Below are 26,306 nucleotides of genomic sequence, written 5' to 3' on the forward strand. Positions count from 1 at the left end.
TTAAACGTCCAGTTGTAAACAGAATACCTTGTCTGTGTTTATAGGTGAAGTGTCACCAGTACTGGCCCAATCCAGACAGCAGCGCCACCTATGGAGACTTCACAGTAACGTGCCACAATGAAGAGGGCAACTCTGCCTTCCTGGTCCGGGAGATGACTCTCGTGCACACGCAGGTAATCACACACATTTAAAACGAGGAACAAAAGGGGGATGAACAGGGAAGGAAAATTAGGACCAGATCAGAGGAACAAGAGAGAGGAAGGCAGAGCAGGGCAGAGAGGAGGGCGAAGGCATCACCGAGAAAGACGCTGGGCCCAATCAAAGCAAGGGACCAGTGTCTCAGGAAGGATGAGCCGCCGAGGACCCCGAGGAGGTGTGTTGCCATAGTGACCAGTGTGGGCTGTTCTTTTTCTGGCTCCCGCTGCTGCATGCGGGCCACGTATTGGGATCTGGTTGCCATGACAACCCAACCACCCGTGTCAGTCACATTGCCGAAATAGAGAGCGAGGAAGAGAAACCAAACGGAGGGAGAGAGGAAGAGAGAGTGGGACGATGAGAGTTTCAAAAACATAAATGTAAGTTTGTCTTATTTTGATGTGGAAGCCGTTTGATGCTCACTGCCTCGTGCGCTGCATTTAAAAGTGAAGGCTGTTATTTGCCTTTGGATGCAAAATGGTGTCATGTTACACGTAACATGGTATAAACCTTGCAAGCATTGAGGACACAATTGAAAATGAACTTTTAATGGAGGTTCAGGATGTTCCTGGTGTTTCATCGTCACTTCCTGCTGTCTGTGTTTCCCTGATTGCTTCGCTGTGTCTCGCCCGTGTATCATGACCTTTGAAATATACGGCTGTAGGAGGAGGCAATTAGCATTCTCCTCTGCCTGTGATTGTTGCTATGGAGATAGAAGTGTTACCATGGCGACGAAGCGAGGCAATATTAAAGAGGAACGGGGGGCTGTGAGTCGACATCAGACAGTGGTCAGGAGTTATCTGCTGTAGGTTGTGTGTGTGTGTGTGGTCATCATTCTGTCCTTTTTGGGTTTAAATCTCACTGTCTCTTTTTTTTCTGACCGCTGAATACACACGTTTTTCTTTTCCTTTTGAATAAACAAAAGAGAAAGTGTGACATATACTTATTTATAGTTTCATTGCAACATAAAATTTACATTTTGTATTGGAGCTACGTAAATATTGCCTCGAATATCTGGTATTTGATAGAATGGGGCAGAAGGACGTGCATCACCAGTGGAGTGGAAGGAATAAAACCACTGTCTGTTATGCACAGTACCCGTTTCATAACACATTTAAAGGCCATAATTACACAAACAGGGTGCTGTGCAGTTTGTCCGTCCGCCGCCGCCCCCCCCCCGGAACCCAGAGCTCAATGAAACATGCTAGGAGGTCGCCCACATGAAATACAATAACCTGTTTTGGGATCTGAGGATGAGAATAATTCATTACATAGTAAGCTCGGGTCTTGACTGAGGTGAGAGTGAATGCAGTCAGTTTGTTGCCAATAATAAAGAAGCATTTCTGAAAGGCAATATATGAAAATATAAAGTTATTTTTCTTCTTTTTTTTTCTCTGTGTGTGTTCAGAGTGAGCAGCAGAGAGAGCTCACCCAGATTCAGTACCTGGCCTGGCCAGACCACGGCGTTCCTGATGACTCCACTGACTTCCTGGACTTTGTAGCTCTGGTACGGACCAAACGGGCAGGACAGGACCAGCCGATGGTGGTGCACTGCAGGTACAGTTGTTCTCTGTGAATTATTTAAGGTGGTGAACCCATTGTCAGCTGTTTTGTGTGTTGTGTGAAGGCTCTTGACATGACATGGTAACATAGTCAACTCATCTCACCTCTGATTCTCTGTCGTGTGGCTTTTTTCCAGCGCGGGGATTGGTCGGACAGGGGTTCTTATCACCATGGAGACAGCATTGTGTCTAATGGAGTGCGGTCAGCCAGTGTATCCTCTAGATATCGTCAGGACCATGAGAGACCAGAGAGCCATGATGATACAAACACCTGTACGTAGACACATCCATTTATCTGCACAGCTGCTCTCAGCTGCTTTAAACCATCAGCTAAAACATCTCTTTCTATCTCTCCATCAGAGCCAGTACCGCTTTGTGTGCGAGGCCATCCTGAAAGTCTACGAGGAGGGCCTGGTCAAACCATTCAAGACTGCTATCTACCAGCTGAGAGAAAAGGTGGATGAGGGGAGGGACGAGGAGAAGAAAGAGCAGCAGAAAGCAGGGGAAGGAGCAAAGATGGCAGCAACGGAAGATGGGGAGGCGGCTGTGGTGGAGTTGCTGGAAGGAGGTCTGGATGAAGAGGATGACGACGACGAAGAGGTGGAGGTGCTGGATGTGGGGGAAGTTACAGAAGAGGGAGACGAGGAGGACGAAGAGGAGGAGGAAGTGGAGGAGCTGAGCGTTGCGAGTGTTGCGAGTGTCGCTAGCGCCGCGAGCGCAACCAGCGCTGCCAGCGCCGCGACTGCTGCAAGTGCTGCAAGCGCCACCAGCGTGACCAGTGAGACCAGCGTGAACCCTGACCCTGATCCCGATCCTGCTAACCCGTGACTTTTGACCTTTGGCAGTCATCGGGGGTTACCAGGAGGAGGCCAGGCGGCCGGAGGAGAGAACAAAAGCACTGTTGCACTTTATGCTGACAAAAATGGAAAAAAAGACACAAACGAACAAACGTGAAAGTCATGGACAAGCTAGAATAAAAAAAAGAAACCCAGCTGTGTTGAATAGGTACCATTAGGGGATATTGTACGTTCAGGGTAAAGAAAAAAGTCTACAAAGAATGAAAAGATAAAAGTACGAGAGAATAAAATGTGGATGGGGAATTGCTGTAGTGCCATAAGTACGAAGGGGAAGGGCTGTCCCCATGGAGGGAAAGTTTTTTTTTTTCCGTAATGGGTCACCCTGTCCTCTTCTGAGCGAGTCTGCCAGACGGACCTGCCTTTTTTTAGTGTCCTTTTAGCTGATAAAGAGATATACCTTATCTTTTGTTCCTCAGAAAGAGTATTTATTGTGTTTTAGTTTGTGTCAAACCCTGTCCACTGAACAAAAAAAACTTGTATGTTTGTTTGTATGAATCTAGAGCTTCATGCTTTCCTGATTAAATCTTAGGTAGTAAAGTAGTGCGATTCCTCTTCTTCTAAGTACTTCTTTATTTCTTTTGCTTTTCGTGGGGGAAAAAAACTGATTTAATTTATTGTACTTGGTTTTTATCTTTCTCGGCTTTCTCGTCTACATTTCTGACAGCACAGACTGACAGATGGACAGCTGAAAGCACTCTGTGTCTCACCTCTTGTTCAATGCTGTGGCAAGTTGTATTCTTGATCCTGCTTTGTGCTGTGTTTTTGAGCTTACAGACACGCGCGCTCCAAAGCGGCCGTCGTTTGGCGTGGTGAAGAACATAACTGGTTTACAGTCCTCAGGGCCAGTGTTTACTGGGCACCTCTCTTTCACTTCTGTCGCAGCAGCTACTGCTCCTCTGCGACCACAGACCTCCCACTGAAAAACAGAATGATAGAAACGTTCAGCATTGATGGATCACTCAAAACTAACTCACGCCGCATAACGCTCAATGAAGACAGCGTCATTAAGAGAGGCCCCAGTAGACACCCGGCCTCACTGAGTTACAATCTAAGCTATTTCCCGGCCCTCGTGGCTGATGAAGCTAAGAAACAAGGCTGAGCTCAGTTCACTACTTTCTTCAGGATTCACATGCAGCCAATTTCATATTGAAATCAAACCCAGAGTCCCTGCTTAAGTGTCCTTGAGCCAGACACTGACAACAAATCACCACTGTACGTGAAGCTCGGCAGGACTCCTTTTAGCAAATCAACCTTGTGTACCTTTGCACACGTCCCTATGTTAGAACCTGAGAGGCGAATACTGGTAATACTACTCCAGAAAATCAGACACCAGTATCATTAATAAGTTCTCAAGAGGTTGAAAGCTGCTAGAATTTTTATGCAATCAGTATTTGCTTTTTCGAATCTGCTTGCTGAATTGATGGTGAACTGATCTCAACCTTAGTGTGAATGGTAAAAACATGACTTCAGAGGCTCCCTCCACTGACCTCCCACCATTTTATACATACAGAGGGTCAAGACATTTGGATCTTTCGTGACACATTTGCAGTTGAGACTGGCGGATCATCGCCTTGTATGACTCTAGTAGCTCATTGAATACTTTTTTTTTTAAGGTTCAGTGAGGCTCAGAGGTCAGTGGAGCGGGGCTTTAAACCAACCTTTGCTGTTTCATTTTGTTTTCTCAACTCTGATTGTCTGCCAGAGAACAGTTGACAGTTCAAAGAAGCAGCACCAACAGAAATTTCAACCAATGCTTTTCCTTTTTCAATTTTTTTTTCAAATTTTTTTTTTATTGATCTTTCCCAATGGTACTTCATTTTAAGGCACATGTTGTTTTTAAGCCAAGATGATGTGTTAATGAGTGAAAAGAGACTAAAGTGATGACTTGTATTTTTAATTCACAAAACCCAGCATCAAGTTGCCTGTCTTCTTTTTTTTTTTTTTTTTTTTTTTTGTAAAAGTATAGGTTTGCTGCCGTTGTACTTTACATAGCGGTATGGAATGAAGTGTAGCCTCTTCATGATTTGAGATATTTTTCTTATCGGCTGCTTCAGTACCTGCTGTCATCGGATTCTGCTGGAAAAAAACCTACTGCTGTGAGTGTGTGAGAGTGTGTGTGTGTGTGTACTCCGATTTCTGTCTTTATCTATCTCTTTCTCTGTATCTCTCCCTTCTCCATTTCTAACATATAGTTTGTTAGCTGTCTGGTCTATGCCTGCTTGTCCGTTAACTGGAATGAAGGGTTGTGCCATAAAGCCACAAACCTAATCTAACCCGATCTCAAGATTTTTTTTTTCCTGAAGAAACTCAGATAGAGCCTTCTTGGAGAGTGATTTTTTTTATAGTCTGTCCTAAGAACCGGGCTGAATCTTGGCCTGTGAAACATTTCAAACCAATGCTCCAATGTTCCTCCCATCCAAACAGCTGAATCATACTTTTGTCACACGGAGAGGTGGGATCAAGAAGAGCCGAGCTTTCCTCTTCTCTCTCTCCCTCTTCTTCTTCTTCTTCTTCTTCTTCTTTTTTTAATCTCTCCTATATTTGCGGCCGTCTCCCAAAATCTGCCTAACTCCTTCTCTCAGGCAACATCAGTCATTTCAGCAGAGCCCACACAACATCCACAGTCCATTCTTCTCATTGTTCTTCCCCAGATGCCTCTCTCTTTTGGATCATTATACACGGATCCCACTCTCTCTGCAAAGCCTCGAGGCAAATGACACATCTGAGCAGAATACCATGGGTACAGTAGTGCAAGCTTGTTTTCCACAGGATAAACTGAGGGTAGCCAGTGAATGACTGACTCAGTAACTGGTTTAAACTTTCCTTTTTTATTATTGGCAGACCCTACGGTATGAGCTTCTAATCAAAAGAACAAGCATTCAGCACCCACTGGCTTCTTATCATTAGATTTTGTATTCAGCAGCCAGGCCAAGCAAATCAAATTACCACCAAATCACATTTAATTAATGCTGAAGGCCTCGTGATAAAGTGGCATCAATAACAAGTTCAATAAAATGACCATTTCTAACAAGAAAATAAAACCCTGCAGTGCAAAATTAATAATTGATAAATCAGGGCTGCCAGAGTTTCCATCTGCACAAAATGTCCAGCAATGAGCTGTCTGTGTTCAAAGTGTTTTGTTGTTGACACATAATTGGTACTGTCTGTGCGTTTAGGGTACTGATCAAAGGTAGTTTGGAGGGGACCAGACGCGGGGAGGGCTCGGGTTAGTTGTATTTTTGTAAAGATGAAAACAGCTCTAGTTGGGTAGGTGAAAGGACAGCACTTTGTAGAAGGCTGAGTGGCAGGTAGTGCTACTGAGAAAAAAAAAAAAAGTTGGAGACATAAAGCATTGTTAAAATGAGTTGTTCTTTTTTTTTTTTTTTAATTTGTCATTTTTATTTTTGTTTAAAATAAGACCTGTAGGGAACAAGGAAAAAAAAAAGAAAAGAACTCCTAACTACACAGTGCCACTTGTTAATTTTGTGTAAATAATACTAGAACATGTAAATACAATGTTGTATATGAAAAAAAAATCTTTAAAATAAAAGGGAAAATCATTTGTGAGCAGAAAGATTTTGTTTTGATTTTATTTTTGATTTTTTTTCTCCCTTCCCTTTTTTTTTGGACGATTCAAATGTGACACAAATGGTGTGTATTTCAAGACTGCTATTGCAAAAAGTTCTGTTTTATTTGAGACGTAATCTATAACAGCGAGTGTATATATAATGAATCACAAAATAATGAGAAATGTTTTACCGTATTATATCCTTGGTTAACTCCTACCTGTGTCATAAAAACCTTTGTCCTCAGTTGCTTGTTTCTTTCTGGTATGATGGTTTTACGGTGCTTTGGACATGTCTATAAGCTTGATTGTGAACAATTAAAGCTTGTCTGTCAAAGCATGGAGACGTGGCTTCGGATCACCTTGCTTTTCCGCACTGTAAAAGTGAGGCTGGGTAATCATAGATTCACCAGATGAAAAGGACAGCTTATTTTATATTTTCAGTGATTGAGATTTAGCCATGAAGTGAAGCCATCGACCACATGAGGCAGCCAAAATGCTAAATCCTTGTAATGCAGAGAAAAAACTAACACACTGACACTGAGAAGGAAAGAAGAGCTTTTAGAGTTGCGAAGACACACTGAAAGTATATTTTCTACGGAAACAAACAGCCTCCACACTGTCTTGAAATAAGCCACCCGTAAAGATTTATGATAATGTAAGATGATTTGATAGCATAAGGTACTTTGGATCCAACCATTTCCTTTTATAATGGTATTATTGAGCCAGAGGCCACAATAGGAGTTATTACAGAGCATTAAAGCACCAAAGCAGACAAAAAAGATGCATCTACTGTACTTTCTGTAACGATAAGAAGCAAACGCGAACCACTTTAACGCCGGTGTAAATGCAATACACACAGTAAGACAGTTGTCGTACTTTCTGAGAGACACCAGTGCTCATTTTTGAAGTCGATATAGGCCTACAATAATTTGAGGAGGGCTACTTAAATGTGTAGACCACAGCTGGGTTATATACCAACATATAACTGCATTAGTAGGAGATTACTAGTGTTGTATGGCAGAGCATAGGGATTTTTTTGAGGGATTTGCAGGGAAAAAGGCCAAACATATTGTATCTGTGCAGCTTTTACACTATCCACACATGTTTTTATGATCATGCCATACTGTTGCAGGCAGTTCTTTGCAATCCACACACACAAAAATATCACTTGTTCTCATATACAGGACCACACATAAAGAATCATATCGGGAGATGTACCTGCACCTGAACATTTAGGAGCTTTGATGTGCTTCAGAGTGAAACATCACAATACATAACTACATAATTTCATATTTTGGATAAACTTAAAGCATTGTCCCTGATACAGTGCCATCAAAAGCACACTTAAACATAAATAATTTCTCTTAAAAACCACCTCAGTGTACAGTGTCCTAATCTGCTGCCCTATATGCTGAATGACCTTAAACCCTGAATGAACCACAGGTCAAACAGGTCTCTCTAAACACATTTTAAACCATTATTCCCAAACTAACCAGAAGGGGGTGCTGCTGTGTAATAGAGACAACAGTGTGGTTCAACTTTAGAAAATGAATGAGGCCAATCCTCCTAACACTGGGAGTTAAAAATGGCACGGCAACTATTCTATGACTCTATGATTATTTATATGTTTATATATGACGTCAAAGTATGTTTAATTGATTAGCAGCTTTGTTTTATCTTGACTTTTATTACCAAATTACACCAAAACTGGAAAAAAAGTAAATGTAAACCGCGAGGTAATAAAATAAAGTGTGTTTTTTATTTGGTAATAGCACTATAAAAATGATAATTTTACCATGCCGGCTCGAACAAAGAGGTTTGTCGCTTTAAAAATGCTAATTAAGTTTTTGTTAGGGATTTGTCGTGACGTCACATCCTGAGGAGAGCTTTGCCTCCTACTTTTTGTTGGGACCTGGGAGAGAAAATTATCCCGTAGAGGTAACGGTGTGGGGGGGGGAAAGAAGAAAGAGAAATAAGCAACAAAACATGGAAATGTACCAGGTTGCTGTTTAGTCGTCTACAATGCAAGAGGACGTCCTTCCGCTGTGAATTCATACGAGGAGGTTTTTGTAAGTATGCCTTTATCCAGACCTCCACGGAGCCACAAGTGGCAGCGGAGCAAGTGTATGTCGGATACATCGTCCTGAGCAGAAAGACGGCGTTTGTTTTGTTGTACGGGACACGCTGCTGTGGTCGGAGTCTTGTATATTAGATGCTGTTGTTGCTAATGGTTAGCTCGTGCTTTAAAAACAAGCGCACACCTGTTGCTTTTGCTTACACACCAGGTACCTGAGGCCTCAACTGGACACAAATGTGAAGCTAAGGGTCGCATTGTTTATTTGTTTGCTTTATAATTATTTTTTCAGCTGAATTTAGCTGAAGTTTTCTAGCTTGTCTTTACATTTCAGACTTGGTAGGGGTTTGTGGCAGCACGGGCAGCACAGCCCATCTCAGGGTTTCTTTTTCTGGCTGACCTGAAACCACAAATAGCCAGCAAGTATAGGCTACACATCTTCTAAGTCGGCTAATATTAGGTAACTGTTTCAGTTTCATTGTAGTGTGTAAAGTCCACTAAAAATGTCCTTTATCCTTACTTTGCTTTCTGTATTCGTCGAATAGAGCTGCCTACAAAGTAACATTAAAAGTAGAAATTTAACGAACGTTATAACGTAACGTAAACCCAGTCCATAATATATGTACGATTTTTGAGTCGTTGGCCGATAAAAGCTAACGTCATCTTGATGTCTGTCACCTGTAACAGTCAGTTTACAGATAGAGGTCGTAGCCAGGTGAACCATTAAGTTAATATAACCAAATGTTAAGACCAAATAATACTAACATAAGCCTGTTGCCCCGTCTGGACACATATAATAATAAATTAAGCAATATAAGAGAATGTAAGGGACTGTTCTCTATCTATCAGAGGAGGGGTGTGGCGACTGCATTTTTTCTTCTTTAATCTTCACCTTTCCCAAAGCTATAAATATTTTTCCTCAAGCCTTCCTGAGTGACTGGGGAAATTGTGTGACCGTCCCTCTACCATAAATGTATGTGTTTTAATATTCACACCAAATGTAGGTATGGGAGCCAATGCTACGAGCAGACAGCACAGAGGGAGTGAGAGTTATCACCAAAACGAGCCACTAATTTCTTAAACAAAATGCCAATCCTGCAGGATATGGATGCACGACAGCCACCTGTCCTGGTCATACCACACAAAACCAGCAAAAATTAATAAGCCACAACACACACAGACAAACATCACAGCACACATAGTCGGCACTAGCAACATGTGCATGTATTGACAGTTTTCCCAAATAAACAGTACACAGCAGTAACACCAGCAGCAGACTAGAATAATATCCAGGGTCATGGAAAACCTGGAAAAGTCACATTTTCCAGGCTTGGGAAAGTCATGAAATTTGTAAAAATCATTGAAAGTTTTGGAAAAGTCATGGAATTCTGTTGTGTGTATTGAAATTGTTACATTAGTCTTGTGTGAATTACCGTCCTTCAGCCTAATGTAACTTAACAGCAAAATTATTTTCTGAAGCCGTGGATGTAACATTGCTCCAATATGCGTAGATGTGTGACATTTGTTTGCTATTATGTATGTTTATTTATTTTTCTCCCTGCGCTCCATCTCTCCCTCTGTGTATGATCAAAATTTGAATCCAATATGTTTGAATAACGTCAGGCAATTGGGGCAAGAAGAAAAAATATTGTTGTTCCTCGAAAAATCATGAAAAGGTTTTGAAATTTTGTCCATGAAAATGTGTGGAAACTTTGAATATCAGTAGCTTGACACGTCAGCGGTGATTAGATTTTATAAACTTGCCCATTAATGTTTGAAAGTTAAAAGTTGAAAACAAAGTCTTGAAGTTGAAAAATGTCTTGGTACTTTATTGCAAACAGTATATTTTTGGAGAAATTATGAGACATGTAGAATTAATTAGAATATGAATATTTTAATCCAAGTTATTTTTCCTGAAGGAAGCTTGTAATGTATTCAAGAACCATCTGCAATTTAAACATTCAACAATAATGTTTTTACGGTTTATGGCTATGATAAATGGAATAAGTACTTCTGGCAATTTCTAAAGAAAATGTGCCTTTCAAACCAGCTTGCCAGATTTAGGTTCAGATAATATAAAAAAAAAATGCAATCATTTAAAGTTGTTTGTCCCTCCCCTAAGCCAAAATAATAAACAAGTCTCTCCTCAATATTTAAAAAATTATTTGACATGCCTTCCCCATTTTGCACCACCCCTTCTCCCGTCACATAAGGAACAGTCCCTAATGCTAACAAAAATGTGCACCTGTTTGTTTCAGGTATGTCAGGTATTCATGTTGGATATCTAGCTACCTGTCAGCTGACATTACAACAGTCTATGCAAAAACAATGTAACACAACTACATCTCATGTTTCTATGCTCCTAGCTGTCGTCCACTAATATGCAGGGTGCAAAACTAACTGTTTCCACCTGCCAATGGCGAGTGAATGTTCAAATTTTACCAGCCACTCAATAGATTACCATTGTTTTTTGGTTATTTGTTCAAGGCTGGTGAGCCAATCTACCAGCCACTTGCATATTGTACCAGCATTTAGCTTGTGGTTGGTGCTCATTTCGTTCCCTACTCACGTGTTTTACAGGTAGACACTAATTTTAAATATGTAACAATTTTGAAGGCCTGTACAGTCCACAAATATGAGATTAACTTATATGCATTAACATCTCCTCTCTTCTCTTACAGGTGTGGCAGTGTAACCCTCCCTCTTCCCCATCATGCTGAGTTTCCTGCGCAGGACGCTGGGGCGACGCTCCATCCGGAAACATGCAGAGAAAACACGGTTACGGGAGGCCCAGCGTGCCACGACACACATCCCTGCTGCAGGGGATGCAAAATCTATCATTACCTGTCGTGTATCCTTACTGGACGGGACAGACGTCAGCGTTGACCTGCCGGTAAATAGTGTTGCCACAGTTTGAGCCTAAGTTGTGTGTGTTCATTATTCCCATTCATTATTCTTTTTTCTTTTTTCTATGCCCACCCCCTCTGTTTCTTTTGCTATCCCTTGTAACTGGCTAGGAAGGCTTATAATACACTTGCTGTATGCATAGTTTTTGAGTAGACATCTAAAGCCATAGTGCCTGTGTCTTGCAAGGGATGTCCCTGTGTCTCTACTTTCCTTAAAGTGTGCATGCTGTTTTGGTGTTTTTAAGAGGACAGTCACTGCTCTGCAAGTTGATTAAACTTTCTAACTTTCTCTGTCAAATGGGCGTTAACCATAACCAGCAGTGAAAGCTGCAAAGTGAAAGTCCAAGCGCTGTACTAGTGACCATTGTGTGCCTGTGTCAGTAGAGCAGTAGTCCTTATGAGCCTGTGTAGTGGGTGTGTGGTAGTGCTGCTGATCACCTGTAATTCCATGATCCTCTCTAGAGAACACACTTAATCACATGACAGTATCATGTGACATGCAGGGCTCATTGCCAAGTGGACACAAAGCAGAACTTCACTCTCCTTGCTCTTCTGTCTTTCTTCTTCTTTTCTCCCCTCCTTTTTTCTTATGTTAGTTGTTTCTAGGGATGTCCCGATCCAGGTTTTTCACTTCCGATCCGATACCGATATTACAGCCTTGAGTTTTGGCCGATACCGATACCAATCCGATCCAAGCGTGTATTATACATATTCACTTATTTTGTTGTCAGTCATGTTAGAAAAGGTTTGATCAAGCAATATTACTCTAACAAGAACAACTACTTAATCGGGTTAGTTAGAATGATCCACAACAGTTGGTATGAGAAACTGACCTGTTTATTGTTAACAGGGTTAAATAAACAAACTTTAAACTTGAACATTAACATTAAATAAAAAATATAGCTGGTTTGCTTTGGCTGCTTTGGCCCCTTAATAAATAGAAAATAGATCAACACAAGAAATCTTTAAAATGTCTAACATTGAAATTAAAATAGCAGCAAGACTCCACACACTTGTGCTTTGCCCCCTAATAAATAAAAAAAAGATCAACCCCACAAGACATTGTTGACATTTAACAAACAATGCAGCCTTTCCTTTTCAGTTATTTTAGTAGTGTCAGTGCCAGCCTGGTGCACAGGCACACAATTGTTTAAACAAGCAATAGTCCATCCATGGCTCCAATTTCGCTAATTGTGTCCAAAACAGTGCCATCAGTGCTCTTTACTTAAACAGTAAGAGTGTAAACCAAATAAAAATATCACTCTCAAAAAACCAGAGCAGAAAACAAATAGTCAGTTAACTAAGTTGACCGCTACTCTTCCTACCCTCCGTGTGTGTCTGCCATCTGCATGCTGGCCTGGTGGATTGATAGTAAGAGCTGGAGCGGATCACTTGAATGGACTGCTTGACTCGTGGAGCACTGGGCTGGTTGGAAAACCCGGATTCCCTGAAAAACTGGATCGGAGTTCTTGGATCAGCATTTTTCCATGCAGTCCGATCTGATGCCGATGCCTGTTTTTTGCTAGTATCGGCGGCCGATACCAATCCGATGTTCGGATCGGGACATCCCTAGTTGTTTCTCTGTGTTGCCTTTTCTCAGGCAAACACCAAGCTCCTGCTGGGAGAAAATGTCATGTGTATTTTTGTGTATAGTTGTGTAATTTTAGAACTGAGGGCGTGAATATCTGGATGTTTTGCCCTCATGTGATCTTTATTTTTGCTCGGCTTGCAGATTTTGCTACTTTGTGTTTCCACTAGCGTTGCATGTGTCAAATCTGCAGCCATGCAGTGGGACCAGTCTGGTGTCTTACTGTCCTGTATGACTCAATCTTATTTTGAAATCTAGCCGTCTGGTATGAATTATAAGGAGGATGTGTCGAGAGAATATATTTTCTCAGTGTTACTATATCTGTCTTATTAGTTTGAACTTCAGATGTTCACAAAACACTTTTAATTTTTTAATTCAAAGGAGATTACTCTCTACATTTAGGTCATTCTATATGCCGTAGACCAAGCAGTGATACTTAGGCATGACAAATGATACCAGTCAACAGTATAAGAGAATTCCTTACAAGCTTATTGAGCAAGAATGCATGAACATTTTTTTATTCCACACGTCTCACAAGTGATGTCACACATTTTTGAGACTAAGTGTAAGAGCTGCTAAATCATTAACATGTAGCTCTTCCTATCAGCTCAATATTGTGTGCAGAGTGGTGAGACATATTCAGTGTTTCTTCTAGTGGAATGTTATCTGCTTTGACTGTATCTCTCTCCGTCTCTCTTTTGCTGTCCGTCTTGTTTTTGGACAGAAATGGTCACTGGAATTTTTACAAGACTGTCTCACCATTGTTCATTGGGGTTTTTTATTTCCTATTTTATTGATGGAGTTAATTGACTTGGCACTAATGCTGTCATGCCTTAAAAACTTTCAGTCATTTGCTGTGTGCGCCTGAAGGAAGTTTTAAAATTCATTTGGATTTCTGAATGCATTCCAGCAGAGCCCTCTGCTTGTGTTTGGTTTCAAAATAAGCATTTTTGTGCCTCCCATCCCCCAGATATAGGTTGCCTCTGCAAACCTTTCTGTCTTATCATCCATCTATCTCTAAGTGATAGGACACTAACAAAAACTTAGTTAGGAGCATTGCTCTGTTTTCCTTCTAGATATCCATTGCACCAGTGACAGCAGCACCGAAAGCAGTTCAACACAACCAGGGAAGAACTGTAGAAGAGAAGCCGTCATAATATTGATTGACTATTTTGAATTAAAAATGATAAAGACAGTGAAGGCGGACAACACAAGATTCAAGTTGCATTATTATGGTGTAGGTCTGTCTTTCTCTAACATCTTAAAAGTAGGCAGTCTAACTTGTTGTCAGTCCAGTTGCTTCTTTTTTAACATTAATCAGAAAAATATATAAAGTTTCTCCTCTCTGTTGTGTCTGTGTTCTTGCCCTTCATTACATTAGAGAAGGGATACTCAACAAAAGTGCCCGGGGGCCACTTTTGCAAAATGACAGGAAGCCAGGGGCCAGATGCAGCAGTCCCACACAGGTCAGGTGTGCGCAGAGGTGTTTCTAGGAATTGAGGACATTTGGGGTATAGACTGAAGCTCTCTCAGGGGGTCCGGAGGATCCTTTTTTTGTGCACTCTGGAATTGTATCTATTTTAAAAGTAAAAAAAGAAACTCCCAGTGTGAATCAGTTGATTTTCATCGTGAAATAGGAAATGTTTGGGGGGCCATCCAGCTCCCTATAGGGGGCCAGATTTGGCCCACGGTGCGTAAATTAAGTATCGTTGCGCTAGTCTGCATGTGTAGATGGATACTGTAGTGGATACTGAAATCGGTGGCCCCACTTTAGCTTTCCTGAGGTTGTATTAAACGGTCTTTCATAGCTGCTAGAAGCCGGACAAAAAAAAATACAGCAGAAGTATGTGATAAAAAAAATTTTAGGAGAATTTTGTCATCAATCCCTTGTTGTTGTTTTTTTGTAGCTTGTTTATGCGTGTGTATGATAATGTGGAGTTACTAATTTAGGAGTTTTAATTTCAGCCCTAATTTAGAAGATCTAGATAAAATACATTTTTATTCTTGCAGCAGAAGCCTTTTGGGGAAATGTCAGCTAGACCAGTGGCATTGTGCCTAATTAGTTAAGAGAACTGAATCGTTGATATTGATATTTTTAATGTTTTGTTGTTGTTGTGCTACTCTGTCTGAACTGTTCCTGAATGCGATGGGTAACATGGGGAGCTGAACATTTATTGGAGGAACAGTGTGAATATAGACACAGACAAATCCTCCTGACAGTAGAGAGAGAAGCAGCTGCCCACTATCTGTGTTTCAGCCGTGCTAATCATTTAGTTAACCAGACTCTGAGAAAAAGTTAAATTTAGCACATTTTTGCCTTTTGCAGGCAGTCGGTCTTTACTTTGAGTAAAGCATATGGTGTTAAACACTCCAGGGATTTTGAGGCAGGAGTGATGAAATCTATAAAACAAGTTCAACACAGTTTGGTTGTCAGTTAAATAGACTTTTTTGTAGTCTGGATTCATGTTGTATTGTTCAGCAAAATACATAAAAACCTTCCCATTGTTGTTTGTTTTGGAGTTACACAGTCAAGCATCTTGTCACTTCAACTCCAGCTGGCATAGATTTGTGGGGACCCCTACTAAACAGTTGCGTTTTCTTTTTTCTTTTTTCTTTTAGATGTTCAAGTGGTTGTAAATAGACGTTGGCCACAATCTAAAACTGAATAGGTCTCATTCAGATGCTTTACTGGCTTTCCAGCTGTGTCACCAGTATGTAAGGCCACCCAGAGTTGACTCCTAGGGTTACCTTTGTTTGGCAGCATCCATGTCCAAACATTATTCCACACAGCCTTATGATTCACATTCCTTCCTTTAAATTTCTTTACTTCTGTCTTTTCTCTTTATCTTTCTCCTCCCATTCCCCACCCACACTGTCACCTCCTGCAGCCTCCTTTTCTCTCGTGTAGATTTGAAGCCCATAGAAGAAGTTAAGCACATCCTAGCTTGATTTACTTTTACATAAAATAAAATCAGTCCTTCTGTTAATGTCAGTACAGCTCATCATTGGCAAGAAATCATTTGCAATGATAGAATAGTTGACTGAAAGATACAACACTTAAGTGAACTGTATTCTATTCATCCCCAGCTGAAATATTTTAGTATACTTTCATATTCATTTTTTGTATGTTTACCAAAAAGCAATTCAAATCAAAAGTATTTTTTTATTGGCAAATTTTACATGTGTACAGTGCAGCCATGTTGGCATCAGGACTCACTAAAGAAAAGTCATTGCTTTGTACTGGATGAGTGGTATTTGCAGGGTCATACAGCGTTTTTATTACTTTTATGGGCGTTTGAATTGAGAGAAGCTTGCTTGAATGTATCTCCTGCAGTGTAATAAGTGAGTAGGTTATGGAGAACTATTGTCATTTCAGCCAAACTATAAATGTCAGTCAAACTACAATTGTGAAGTGTGTAACATAAACCACATGATTTTCTCTCGTAAATCCCATAGTCTTCCACCTATCCTAAACATTTAAAATGGATGCATTGTACGCTGGTTGGTTAAATGGCCCCATGAATTGCTGTAAGATATATGAGAACATCAGCTAAATACCTCAAATGTAACTTAAACATTTGACACACAGTGTCTGAGAGACAGAGCTGTATGCTCACAGGCAGGCAGAAAGGCTGCAAACAGCCGAACAATACTGCAGGCAGTATAACAAGGCCTTGGGTGAAGCACACATTGCACACACACACACACACACACACACACACACACACACACACACACGCACAATGAGTCCTTTGTACTCTCTCTCCCCGGGTACTGTAGGGGTGCGGTATGCCTTGTCAACTATGCCAGCTAGCATGGGGCCAGCCCCCCTGAGCTGCCCAGGAGCTCTCTTGGGGTGTGTGTGTTTGTGTGTGTGAGAGAGAAAGAGGGGGAGAGTGTGTGTGTGTAGGACAAACAGGGAGACTTTTAGAGGACCCATGCTCCTCTCCTTTACCTCTTGCAATTTTGCTGTGTTTCATTTTTCACCACTGTGATTTCTGTGGGTGACATTTTGTACATAGTTTGTAAAGTTTACCTGAAAAGTTAAAGACAGGACTACGAACTGATGAAACTGGTGCTGCCAATGCCAACGTTCTAATGCTGAGAGAACATCACCATTACAGTGCCTGAAAGCTCAATGAACTGAGCTGAATAATGTTGGAAACCGTTTTTGTTCATTTGGAAAAAGAACCATATTAAAACTTTGGTAGTAGAAAAATAAAACAGAAAAATGTGAGTTATTGTCGACCCGGTGGCACTGTAACTCTTGCAGTCAAGAGTTGCAGTGGTTAGTGCTTCATAGAGAGGCAAAGTCCCTCCCCTTCCAGTGTCCCCCATGTGACCTTATTTTGGAAGAAATATGTATGGTAGTCAACTGTGAGAGACAGATAATTTTTTTATCCTGTTTGAATTGTGCTATGGATTACATGTGATTTTTGTCAATTTGAAACAGTTTGTTGGTGTTTCATACTACCATTTAGTTTGTGTGAAGCTACCTCCCTTGCCTCCTGCAATAGAAATCACCAGCTAGCTAGCTAGGTAGTTTAGCGGTGTTCCACACATAAATGTAACCTTGCCTGTGTTTTATCCATTGAGTGCTGCTCTTTCTATCAGCTGAGAAGCGTAGTGAGCAAGACCTCCTACTCGTGTGTGTACATTTAGGTACAGAACACACGGGCATTGTAGCTTCAGCAAGAGAGAAAGCTATGGCATCATGTACGTGACTTGTGTAGTCTTTCTAATTATGTATTTTTACAGTCCTTTAAGTGTAATTCATTTAACAATAGAAAGGGATCAAAAAAATATTTTTCTCTCGTTGATCAGTATTGTGAATATTTTTTCCATAATAAGGTCCCATGGTTTTTCACTGCGATGTTGCTACTCTATTAAGTAAGCACACACAAAAGAAAACTTCCTTACACCCTAGTAATTTACTGAAGGGATACCTTTTAGTCTTGACTAATAACAGGCCAGTCACATGAATGTCATCATCAGTTACCCTGCGTTCTTTGTGGGGACTTGATGTTGATGTGTTACATGATGGCTCAAAGTGACAGTGAATTATAAATGTTGTGGTCCTGGTGGCTCTAACATGCTTTTGATGTTTATGAAAGCATGAGAGAAAACCCAGACAAGTGAAAGTGTTACAGATCATTTCAGTGTGAGAGCAAATATGGATGAAGAAAGGGAAAATCTCCAGTTGGAGAAAGGAGAGGAAAAAAAAAAAAAAAGTGCAGCTGCAGGCTGATTTTGGATGGCGAATTTTCCCAACATAGTGAAGGGCCCATAGAGCCAGATGATCACATGATGTATCCAGCCACCCCACTCCCCTCAGCTCCTCGGCGTCTGGGGCACTTCAGCCCCCATTGCCATGGCAACCCTGTCGCTGTGCCTCATGGTGGGGTTTGGAAGTTGGATGCCTGTGTGTGTGTGTAAGTGAGTGCACATGTGAGGGAGAGATCTCCCAGTCCCAGGCACAACACAGGCAGTAACTGGTACGGCCTTGTCAGGAAGGGCAACACCTATTTAAACTCAGAGTACCTCATGTCAGTAGGTTCTCATATCTCACTGTTCAAATCTGTGAAACATGAATCAGAGCATGTACACTTAAACCAGGGTGTGCTCAAAACAATACTTTGGAGAGGTACAAAATAGAGGCTCAACCTTTTTTTTGGTCTTGTGAGCTCTATCAGACTTAATAGATGTAGACTTAAAAATGTTTTGATTAACTACTTCTAAAGCAAGTAACTTAAGACCTGAAATTATTAATGGTTTAGGTCATACATGGAAAATGAATCTGCAACTATTGTGATATAAGACAATTTGTTTGTTACAGATTGTTTTTGTTTTTTTTGTGCAAAATATATGGTAGTTTCAATTTTTTTTTTTTTTTTAAACTTAAACTACATAGGAATTCACAGCTACTGTTTTTAAATAGTAGCCTATTGTCAGTAAAAGTGAAAGCTGATCTTTTTGTTGTTCATCTCGCTATGTTCGTAGCTTCCTCTTGGATCCGTGCTGGCTACCAGTCTGGCACCTGGTCATTACATTTTTATAAAGTCCTGACCTCACCTGTGCGCTGGGCCCAGGAACACCCTGACCACAGCAAAATAAGAAAAGAAGCTAATACAGGCAGAGGGGAGGGGTTTCTGCAAATAAATACACCCCCTACACACTTCAAGTGGGTCCTAAGTGATGATTGAGAGGGATTACTTTTGCATGAGTCTGTACATTTTTTTTTGTTGTTGAGGGAAATCCTGCATAGTATAACTTTTAAATCTGATTTAATGAATGACATACATGATAGTAAACTGAATATTTTGGGGTTTTCAAATGTTCATTCACCTTTTACTGTGGGAGGTTATCAAGGGCCTTTTTTGCTTATTTTCTTATATTTTATAGACAAATCACTTCATTAAGAAAGAAATAAGGAGGTTAATTGTTGACGAAAATGATAATTTGTTGCAGCACTACTTGATTTAACCTACCAGCAATGTGTGTAAAACCCTAACATCATGACCCTGGGTGAAAAAATGCGTAACTCAGTTCAGTCCTCTTTTTGTCTGTGTGTTCCCTGATCAGAAAAAAGCCAAAGGTGAGGAGCTGTTTGACCAGATTATGTACCATCTGGACATCGTAGAGAAAGACTACTTTGGACTACGCTTCATGGACTCGGCACAAGTGCCGGTAAGAATGGAAATACACTTATTACAATGATCTCTTATTATTTTGAACTGTTTTATCTCCATACTGTGGGTTGGTTAATTGATTGGGTTGCACAGTTTATTTCATATAATTAGTTTTATGATTTTCTTGTTTCCGCAACTAATCTAATGATAAAATTGGCTTGTCAACAAGGTTAAAACATTTGGAAAAATAAATATGATCAAAAATACCTTGCAATGGAACAAAGGTAATGTTGTTTTGTGATTGTTGACGCTAGTTATTGCAATTAATCACAATATCTACTGTACTGAACTAATCAGAATTCTATGTATGTGTTCAGTACATTTCACCACTTCAGGCAGTCCTCTCTGTTCACAGCCAGACTTCAGATTTCAGTTCAAATCACTACTCCCCCATCTGAAGGAAGGCTTTAGGCTGGGACTTTCCCTGAATGGGCTAAAGGGATTGGTTATGGGACTGTTGTCAGCTCCGGGAGTCAGGCTGTGCTCCGAGACAAACTGTTTTAAGTCATTGGTCTGCCAGTGACCCTGTTCCTTCACCCTGATGCTCTGTGAAGGCCATGGAAGACGGGAAAGCTGGTGGGAGGATGTAAGAGAAGGGAGGGACATCAAGGAGAGGGGTGGAGGTAGAGAGTTAAAGGGCTGGGAGGGAGAACTGAAGTCGAGAGAGAGGGAGAGAGGGAGGGCTGTGATGAGGAATGTGGGGGAGAGGAGACTGCGAGTTCTTCTGTTATCTCTCTCTGTCTCGCTCTCAAACTTACATATGCACACACACCACTGCCTCTCCTTGGCATTTTTCATGCCTCATAGAGCCTAAACTTCCAAGAAGAATTACATCACAGAACACTGACTTTAGTGTGTGTTTGTGTGTGTCTGTGTGTATATTCACAAAGGACCTCCCAGAATTCAACCTTTCATTAATGTAACTGTCCACTTTCTGTCCCCAGTTCTTTTCTTTTTTCAGTCATCCAGTTGCACATATGAATATTTAATGTTTGTGTTATGTAATATATCTACATTGTTGAAGATGCTGTGTTTTAAAATGGCTATTATTCTTATGTTTTTTCAGCACTGGCTTGATGTCACAAAAAGTATCAAAAAGCAAGTAAAAAGTAAGTATACAGTACAGCGCCCCTTCCTCTACCCACTTATTTTCCTCTATCTGAACATGCATATTTACTCGCTATATATCAAAACATATCATGGAAACAACAGTTCCTTTTAAATCTCTTTAGTATTAAACAGAAGTGTTTCTTGTGTATAACAATTTATTGTAAGTATTTGTGTGTGTTTAAATGAAAGTGGTGCTTCTGGTTTTTAAAAGACTTCAGTTTACTAAAAAAGGTACATAAAATATGATTGTTAAGCTTTATAGCATTTACTCAGCTGTCATTTTATCTGTATTTAGTTGGCCCACCATATTGCCTTCACATGAGAGTAAAGTTTTACTCCTCAGAACCGAACAACCTGCACGAGGAGCTCACCAGGTGAGTGAAGCCACAAACATTTGAACTCACTTTCTCTTGAACTCACACTGTAAAAGTGACAATGGGTCTTTTGAGGTTGTTTATTTTGTTTATTTGTTCATCTTGTATAACTTAAATGAAATCATATTGTTTGTCTTCATCACCATGTTTAACTCTATTGTTTTGTTTTCTTTCAGATACCTATTTGTGTTACAGTTAAAGCAAGACGTCCTCAGTGGCAAGTAAGTGATGCCCTGCATTTTAACCTTTAACTGCCATTCACCTTTATGAAATACTCTGCACAGAATTTTTTATTATCATGATGTTATGGAACTTCAAATAAATGATCAGTGAGAAAGACTGAAAGACAGATAGATGGTTAACTTGCTATAACATTAAAGAGACTTGGCGGTGGTTTGTCAGTTACATATTTTAAGAAGTTAACACTTTAGGTGCTGCTAGTAGATCATTGTAGAAGTCTTTTAAAACAAACAAGCTTAATCGACACTATTAGGAAAATCCCTGGGAAATGTTTTCCTTATAGTTAAAGCTAAGAAACAATTACTCACCTAATGAAACTATTTAACAACCTTAAAGGAAGTCCATCTGCATTCTTTTCCATGTTTTTTCAAGTGGCCACTCAGCCATTGGCAAAAAGCAGTGACAGGTTTCAGTGGTGACTGCTTGTAGTAATAATAAGATAAGATAAGTCATAACTGAAAGAGCAAGTGTGAATTTTTTTGAAGTGGGATTGCATGAGATTCTTATCCATAGTCGATGTAATATTTTCACCACTTTACCTTGCTGTCAGACAGCCCCTCCTGACAAGGAACTGAAGCCTTGATACACTGTCTTCAGAGCCACCAGACTTCTTTAACAAAAACAGTTATTTTACCTCACAGAACACTGAAGTTGGTGGTATATTGCTGCCTCAATCAGCTAGTCATTCCACTGCATGACTCTCAGATCTGAACTGACATGGCATCCAGAGCAGTACATTACTAAGCCTTCCTGCTGATTTGGGGGTTGGAGTAATATAGGTAATTTGGGAGATTGATAACACACGATTCTCAAAGAAGGCTTGGCACAGTCACGAAGATGCACATAAGGCAAGCTGGGGAGTTTATGTATCATCATGCAGAATGTCAGGTCACATGGCAAGCTACAGAAAGACATAAAAACCAAAAAAGATGAATACAAAAGTGGCCCACCCTTTAAATGCGTGACTCTCTAGTTCAGGGTACTTGCTTCCATGGTTGTTTAACACATTCGGATAAGTTATCCAGTCTTTTTGTCAGATTTTATCACAGTGAAGAAACACAACTTGCCACTCATTGATGGCCCAGGTCAACATTTTATCGGCCCCTTCTCAGTCGTTATGTTTGATTTTTTTTTTTTATATAATGGAATATAGTAGTGTAGTTAGTCTGTCATTTAAATAATTATTTCACTAACTAACTTTTAAATCACTTGACCAAGACAATACACTGTATTGCATTTATTATCCCTTTAAACATGAGTTGTTGTGTTTGTAGTCACGGCCATAAGAGGCTTACAGGATTACATGATGGGGAACAGAGAAGAATTATTAACAGTAGTCAGTAAGTGGACTGGGAATATCAGTGCAAGTTTTACTACAGAGGAACATTTTTGCATTGTTTGGCTGAAGAATAATAGGGAGTGGTAGAGACCAGCAGGCCTCAGTGAAGATCACAGGGGGGTTTTAGTGGCCTGTGGCAGCGTTTTAGCTTCATTAATGTTACCATCTCTTTATTTTCAGGCTAGAATGTCCATTTGACACAGCGGTGGAGTTGGCTGCCTTCTCGTTACAGGGTAAGCACAGCAGGTATTCAGGATTCTCTCCAACTCTGTGTTTGGTAATTGGGCTCACCTCCGTAATAGCTGCCATTATTTTGTTTGTTGCGGTGCACACTCCCTCGCAGAGTTGAGATATGTACTGTGCCCACTGCACAGAGCCTCAGAAGGCCTGTGTAGCAGAAATACAGCATGTGTTTGGACCACTTACTGTGGTGTGAGTCAGTCATAGGTCAGAGCATGGTACACTCACATACCAAAAGGTTCTGTGATTTTCAATCTGCAGTGACTAGGTCCTTATCCGAAGAGCTACATTCTGTTTGTCTACATAGCTTAAATCTGTTACAACCATGTCACATGCCTAAAAGACATTGTTTGCTACCCCTACATTTACTTTGTAACTGATGAACCCATAATTCAATGTCCACACATCTCAGTTGAGCTGTGTCTCAACAAAGTACTCACCTGACAGATCCATTTAATAAATGTACTCCCAAGCCCAGCTGCAGGAGTGGACCCTTGTGTCTCTGTTCCACAAGAGTTTTCCTTGATCTTTTCAAACCAGTCATGGCTGTCTTTGTAAATCACCATCTTCTTTGACTGATGCTGCTGGCACCAAGGCACATAAACCCCTCCACTACAATAAGACTGCAAAGCATGAAGTAGTGTCGCTTTGGGTAACAGAAGAAAGAATGAGATTGCAGACACATGTGCCTGAGGCGTGATTTTCTCATACTACATTAAGGGGGAAAACTCAGACTTTAAGAAAAACGTTAGAATTGAGCTGTTGCTCCTCTGCATTAAGATGCACCAGCTGAGGTGGTGTGAACAACACGTTGCAACAAGAGAAGCTGAAGGATGTTGTTGGGTAAAGATATATTTGAGGTTCTCTTCCTGCCCATTCCCACTTCAACCTAAACTAGAGAATGAGCAGGTATTTGTATAAATTAATTATATGACTAATTAGAAAAAACGTTTATTAGAACACCTAAGTGGAGACTTTAATGATAATAATGTTTTTTTCAGTGCTAATGCACTTGGTCAGGAGAACACATATTTTGTCACAGCTAATTTTTGGTTAATCTTTCCGCCGATTTAAGTGCACATGTATTTTAATTATCCTGAATCCAAGTGCAAGAACTTTTTTATATTACCCCTCAGGCTAAAAAACTTAAAAGAAGTAGGACATTTTAATTCTTTCTCTGACCACTGGAGCTCTGTTAATTCAGTAGTATTGTCAGTCAAATGTCTGTGTAACCACAGGAATATTATCTCCTGTTGCCTCCCAAAATTTGCTTATCAAAGTTACAGTTGGGAAATTGAGAGTAGGACAGCCTGGTGTCCATTGCAGGACAATTAATGCTTCCATAGCTACATACAGTACATTTAAAAACAGACTAGTAGAGCAGAGCTTGGGCTTTCTCTTCTCCCAACTGCTGAATAGTGAAGAGCCTATAGCTTTTAAACTACACATATTTATTTTTTATTAAGGTTAGAAATGTAACATTTAACTACAAGAGCAATATAAAGAGTGCTGCTTCAGAGAAACAAAGTTTGAATCATTAGACATTTATGGAATGGGATTGCGTGCCCAAACTCTTGAGCACACACACAGAGACACACAGTCACTGTGGGGTAAATGCCAGCTCATTAGTGCTCCGTCCTCTTTGGAGGCCCCCTAATCCAGCACCCTTTCTATCTTCTCTTTTTCCTTTGGTTGAGCTTCCTCCCTTCATTTTCCTTTATTCAGAATTATGTTTTGGTCCACTGACAATTGCTGGGATAGGGATAGGATAAAATTATCTTTTCACTCCTCTTTATCCTGAGGCTATGCTCACAGCTGGACTAGCTAAACAGTGAGGTCCTAGTTTCTCTCGTCTACCAAAACACTGTAAAGTGTAATCAGGGCAAAGGCTTTTCAGTCTTTGTTCTGTTTCTTTACACCATAGTACCAGAGATAAGAGTTTTCTCTTCCCCAATGTCTTCTTTTCACACTATTCTTATCTAGTGAAGATTTATGTGTTGTTTTTCATGCCAGAAAAGAAGAAAAGCACACGCACATCTCATTCATAGGTGCTGAGTCCCTAAAATAGAAGTAGGCAGGTAGAAGACTCGCCACACTGCAGCTCCTGGTAGAAGAATTCTTTTATTAAGTGACTACATAATAATTGAAGATTACATAATAGATAAAGACAACATTTCGAGCCCAAAAGGGCTCTTTGTCAGGTCAGTGATTAGACAAGTGTGTGCAGGTGTTCATCATATACACTTTGAGGATCCACCCATAGGTGTGGTCAAAAAGATGAAGACAAACAAGCAGACACAGCTGATGATCACAATGGCACTCATACTGTACAATATACAAGTAAAATACCAAAAAAAATTCAAATAACATGTACAGTATAAAAATAGGGATTCTGTCATTTAATAGCTGCAAATTTGATAAGAAGGGGCTTAACCCGTCTCAAAGAAAGGAATAAAGGCCTGTGTAAACAAAAAAGAAAAAATCTCCACTAACAAAATTTAAGTGACTCAAACGAGGACAAAACTAATGAAATAATAATAATTCGAAAAATGTAAGAAAAACATATATTATGGTTGTCTGGGGAATAATAATGAGGCAGCCTAAAGCTGTCAGTTGATGAAGAATCAAGTGCCCCTACCCTATGAAAAAAGGGAAATGATATTAGAAACCAAATATCAAAATTTAGACATTGTTTTTCATGCCTCAATCTTCATTTTGTTTCCTTTTTTCACCTCTTAAAATTCATGACCTTTTGTCTAAAGAGAGAGATCAGATAACCATCAGTCCCTGACCTGATGCTACACAACATTATGTGTGCAGTGACATGGAGGGAGGATTTGTTTATTATTTTGTCCATTAGGATTACCCACTACCACAGTATCAGCCACTCATCCTGGGGTTCTCTTCCAGGGGTTGAGGGTCGGGGTCGTAGTGAACACAAAAGTATTATTGTAACAATGCCCCTCAACAAATCTATCTTGTGAATCTGTTGCTCAGAGTGTAAACTGACAAGTATGCATGTGTGTGTATTTTCAGCTGAGCTAGGTGATTGTGACCCATTAGAACATAATCTGGATCTGGTGTCAGAATTTCGATTCGTCCCCAACCAGACAGAGGACGTGGAGCTAGCGATATACAACGCATGGAAGGAGTGCAGGTAAGCATTTTGCTATATCTTAACTACTGCCTGTTAGGGATGTCATGATTACTTGATTTCACTATTAACCGCGATTTTAAACGCCACGGTTAATTATTCGTAAAGATTCCTCAACATCGTCTCTCTCAAAGATTATGCCGGGACGCGGAACCATATACAGTAGGTCAGCGCAACTCGCCCGGAACGAAAACAAAGTTACACAAGCGGCGTCTCCGAGTGATGAAGGCCCAATTCCAATCCGATCCCTTACAGACTCACTGACTTAGAGGCGCGTTCATGTTAAGTGTGTGAGGGCTGTCCCATTGTCAAATCGTCAAGTCAGTGAGAAAGTGAGTGAGCCCTTTAAGCCCCCTTACCGTAGGTCAGCATCGATGCAGACTTACGGTAAGGAAATTACCCACAGTTCA

At 40.4% G+C, this 26,306-nt stretch overlaps 2 protein-coding genes across 6 annotated transcripts in view; both read left to right on the forward strand.

The window, feature by feature from the left end:
• The window catches only part of ptpn4a (protein tyrosine phosphatase non-receptor type 4a), an 82,848-nt gene extending 80,104 nt beyond the window's left edge, over positions 1 to 2,744 (forward strand). For both annotated transcript variants that reach the window (XM_033617506.2, XM_033617507.2), the window contains 4 exons: positions 45 to 173; positions 1,604 to 1,752; positions 1,895 to 2,030; positions 2,118 to 2,744. In XM_033617506.2, coding sequence (XP_033473397.2) covers positions 45 to 173; positions 1,604 to 1,752; positions 1,895 to 2,030; positions 2,118 to 2,585 — 882 coding nt within the window. In that variant the 3' untranslated portion in view covers positions 2,586 to 2,744. The remainder of the gene's footprint in view (positions 1 to 44; positions 174 to 1,603; positions 1,753 to 1,894; positions 2,031 to 2,117) is intronic.
• Positions 2,745 to 8,069: 5,325 nt separating this feature from the next.
• The window catches only part of epb41l5 (erythrocyte membrane protein band 4.1 like 5), a 45,858-nt gene continuing 27,621 nt past the window's right edge, over positions 8,070 to 26,306 (forward strand). For all 4 annotated transcript variants that reach the window (XM_033612626.2, XM_033612642.2, XM_033612653.2 and 1 more), the window contains exons 1-8: positions 8,070 to 8,251; positions 10,938 to 11,149; positions 19,333 to 19,437; positions 20,506 to 20,548; positions 20,845 to 20,923; positions 21,100 to 21,144; positions 22,683 to 22,735; positions 25,779 to 25,899. In XM_033612626.2, coding sequence (XP_033468517.2) covers positions 10,970 to 11,149; positions 19,333 to 19,437; positions 20,506 to 20,548; positions 20,845 to 20,923; positions 21,100 to 21,144; positions 22,683 to 22,735; positions 25,779 to 25,899 — 626 coding nt within the window. In that variant the 5' untranslated portion in view covers positions 8,070 to 8,251; positions 10,938 to 10,969. The remainder of the gene's footprint in view (positions 8,252 to 10,937; positions 11,150 to 19,332; positions 19,438 to 20,505; positions 20,549 to 20,844; positions 20,924 to 21,099; positions 21,145 to 22,682; positions 22,736 to 25,778; positions 25,900 to 26,306) is intronic.

This window comes from Epinephelus lanceolatus, chromosome 14 (genome assembly GCF_041903045.1).
Source record: "Epinephelus lanceolatus isolate andai-2023 chromosome 14, ASM4190304v1, whole genome shotgun sequence".
NCBI classification, from domain to species: domain Eukaryota; kingdom Metazoa; phylum Chordata; class Actinopteri; order Perciformes; family Serranidae; genus Epinephelus; species Epinephelus lanceolatus.